The 3645-nt window shown below is 73.4% G+C and overlaps 1 protein-coding gene across 1 annotated transcript; it reads right to left on the minus strand.

Annotated features, from left to right (window-relative positions):
• Nucleotides 1-791: 791 nt before the first annotated feature.
• AURANDRAFT_34869 (hypothetical protein) lies at nucleotides 792-1107 on the minus strand (the record flags this gene model as incomplete). The annotated part of the gene is made up of 2 exons (XM_009044260.1): nucleotides 792-896; nucleotides 991-1107. Coding segments are annotated over 2 exons (222 nt in total), but the record flags the coding sequence as incomplete, so codon positions are not given.
• Nucleotides 1108-3645: the final 2538 nt, after the last annotated feature.

Raw genomic sequence — 3645 nt, forward strand, 5'->3', positions numbered from 1 at the left:
ATCCACGCTTCGAGAGCGCTCCGAGAGATCATCGCCCGTCCAAAAGTCAGCCAAAACGAGTGGAAACTGACCGAGATGGGAACCTCCAAAGTTGGGAATTTCGCACCCTTTTCCTGCCCAGGTTCGCGTCCGGCTTCTGGTGGCTGGACTACCTCGGCACGCTCGCGGTCCACGGCCACGACGCCGTGTTCCGCCAGGCGCTCGTGGGGGGCAACTACGGGCTGCTGGCCGACGGCACGTTCGCGGCGCGGCCCGACCTCTTTTCCTCCGTGTTGTGGCGCCAGCTCTTCGGCGACGTCGTCCTCGACGCGTCGACGAGCGCCGGCGCCGGAGGGTCGGGCCGGCAGGGGGACCTGCGGACCTACGCGGCCTGCGCGCGGGCGGCGCCGCGGCTCCCGCTGCCGGGGGCGCTCGGCGGCGGCGCGGTCGCCGTCGCGGCGGTCAACCTCGCCGCGAAACCCGTCGACGTGGCGCTGGGCGCGCCCGGCCCCCGCTGGGTCTGGCTCCTGACCGCCGCCGGCGCCGCGTCCGCGCCCGCGGCCCTCCTGAACGGCGCCCCGCTGCCCGAGGCGCTCACGCCCGAGACGCCGCCGTTGCCGCCGGCCGTCGCCGCGGCCGGCGCCGTCGAGCTCCCCGCGCGGTCCTACGCGTTCCTCCTGCTCCCGCACGCGGGCCACGCCGCCTGCGACGCGGTAACCGCTCGTGTCTGACAGCTGGGTTTTACCGCTGGTATTTAAATACGGTGCGCCTCGGGTTCGGGGGAAGGGCTTGGGCTTCGGTGTTCTGGGCGTTTACAGGAGGTCGTTGACGACGCGGACGGCGTCGCTGAGGTTCTGGACCTCCTCGGCGCGCTCGTCGGGGAGCTCGACGCCGAACTCCTCCTCGATCTTCATGACCTGCGGCGCGAGCGACGGTGAGATTCGGCGGTTCGGCGGCCGCCGCGCGGCGACGAAAGCGACAAAACGACGCCGGAATCCGCGCCATCTCGACGACGTCGAGGGAGTCGGCGCCGAGGTCGGACGCGAAGGACGCCTCGGCGGTGATGGAGGCCTGCTCGACGCCGAGCTGCTCGGCGACAATCTCCTTCAACTTAGCCTCGACGTCCGCGGACCTGCGAAACGGAATGCTCGGATGTGCGCGGCGGGCGGCGCTGTTCGCTCCCGTCTCCCTCGGCGCGCGGGGCGCGCGGCGGTGCAGGGGCGGGGGCAACGACCGGCGGCCGGTGGGTAAAACGAAGCCGGTGGCAGCCGCACGACTTCCCGGACGCCGATTTCGCGCATGCTCACGCGCACGGAGCGCACCGAGTTCACGGGCGCCATGAAGGCATTGGAAGCGACGAGCGCGAGGGCGACAACGATCTTCTTGAACATGTTGATGGTAGCGACGGCGAGGTAACTCTGAGGAGATCGGCGGGCTGTGGGTAGTGCGTGAGCGGCGTCGGCTCCGAGGCGGGTTGAGGAGTGGGACCCCCGGTCAAAATATGCGTCCGAGGCGCGATGTGCTCGCTCGAGGCTGGACGCGGTTTCCGAGCGCGGCTCGCGCGCAGGCGGTCTTCGCGCCCCTATCAGCGGCGACCCGTCCGGCCGCCGGCGCGGTGGCTCGTCCCGCCGGAGCTGTCACCCGACTGCATGAGGTGACGACGTCTGCTGCGGCACGAAACGCGTCGATTCACCGCGCCCCCGGACGGGTGGGCTACGCGCGGCATCGAACAAAAGGCTGGGTGGATCGCCAGCGCGTGGCGACCGTCACCTTACCGTCACCCGGCCATGCCCCGGGCAAAAGCGAAGGCAACGTAGGTTCAGCTTGCCGTCCTCTCACGAGTCCTCTCACGAGCGGCTCTCCGAGCCCCGATGCGCGCTCCTCAGCGTCGAGTGCTGCGTCGACATGCAGCATGAAGCGTTAGATCTGCTGCGGGTTCGCATCTGCTGCGCGAGGCGACGCCGCGCGCGCGTCGGAGTCGCGCTGCAGCTGGCGCCGTGCTCTGCTTCGGCCTCGGCTAGGCCGTGCTCTGCTTCGGCCTCGGCTAGGCGGCGGCGGCAGGTTCGGCGGCCACCTCGCGCCGCTCTACACGTGCATGGACGCGTCGTGACGGGCGGCGCGCGACGCGCGGCGCGCGGCGCGCCGACGGCGCGCGGCGCGACGCTCGGGTAGCCGTGCCGTGCTCGGGCACGCCGTCGCGGCCGCGGCGGACCACTACGTCGCGTCGGCGCGCTCGCGGCTCGCGGCGCTGCAGCTGGCGCCGCACCGCGGCGGGGGCGGCACGCGGTCCGTGACGATCACTCGTGGTAGCGCTGCGAAGACGTCATGCCATGCGCTCGGCCGTACGGCTACCTGGGCTGCGCGACGCTCTTCCACGGCTTCGAGGAGTGCGGCGGCCTGTCCGTGCGCCTTGAGAACGACGTTTTCGTTGCCACCCTGGTCGTGGTCGCGCGCCGCCACATCATGGCCCACGTCGGCAGGCTCGTCGCCGTCGCCGTCGGGTACCGGCCGGCGGACGCGCTCTCCTCGCGTGGCGCGGCGGCGCGAGGAAGCCGTGGGCCTGCACGGCGCCGCGCCCGGCGGACAGCGCCGCGCTGCTGCCGACCCTCGCGGGCCGCGTCGACGCGGGCGGCGTCGAGCTGGAGCCCGACGCGGGCGTCGCTGCGTGCCTCGACCCCTTCGCGGGACTCGTCCGCGTGGACGAGGTCGACGACGGCTTCGCCTGCGACAGCCTCGCCTGCGACGTGGAGCCGCGGCTCGAGCGGCGACTGACGGCCCACGCCTCGCACTCGGCGATGTTCGCCGCCCACGTCGTCGGCGCGGGGCTCGGGGGAGATGGCCTTTAGGCGGACTAGACGCCTAGGCCAACTGGGAGAGCTTCTTCGCGACGTCCTTCGCGTTCTTCTTCCGGTTCAGGTAGTTCCGCACGGGGCAGGGGAGCGGCGGCTCGCCGGCGCACACGGGGACATAGTGGCGGTGCGCCTCGGCCTTGAGCGGGTGCTTGGTCCGCGCCGCGGAGCAGTAGGCCGCGCACGCCGGCGGCGCCGGCTTCTCCAGCCACCACGCGTGGTCCGCGCGGTCCTCGGCCGTGAAGTCGTCGCCCTGGAGGAGCTCGAGCGCGCGCGCCGCGGGCTCGTCCTTGCGCTGCTTCGCGGCGTCGCGCTCGAGCTTCTTCGCGGCGGCCTCGTCCTGGCGCTGCTTCTTCACGGCGGCGGCGTCGTCCTGGCGGCGCTTCTTCGCGGCGGCGGCCTCGTCCTCGCGGCGCTTCTTGAGCGCCTCGGGCTTGGCCGCGTCGACGGCCGCGACGCGGTCGCGCTCCGCGCGCTCGACGGCCGCGACCGCGTCGCGCTTGCGCTCCGCGCCCTCGGCCTTGTCGGCGGCGACGTCGGCGCGCTTGAGCGCGACGGCCGCGGCCTTGGCTTTGGCCGCGTCCTCGTCGGCGGCGGCCTTGGCGTCGTCGGCGACGGCCTTCGCGAGGGCCGCGCGGGTCTCGGCGCGGCCGGCCTCGGCGGCGCGCGTCGCGGCCGCGGCCTGCTCCGCCTCCTCCTCGACGCACCGCTCGCGCGCGGCGACCTCGGCGGCGTTGGCGTCGGCGTCGGCGTCGGCCGCCTTCGCGTCGGCGACGGCCTCCGCGGCCTCCTCGAGTTTCGCGCGGGCGTCGTCGGC

The sequence above is a fragment of the Aureococcus anophagefferens genome, assembly GCF_000186865.1.
Source record: "Aureococcus anophagefferens unplaced genomic scaffold AURANscaffold_214, whole genome shotgun sequence".
Classification (NCBI taxonomy): domain Eukaryota; class Pelagophyceae; order Pelagomonadales; family Pelagomonadaceae; genus Aureococcus; species Aureococcus anophagefferens.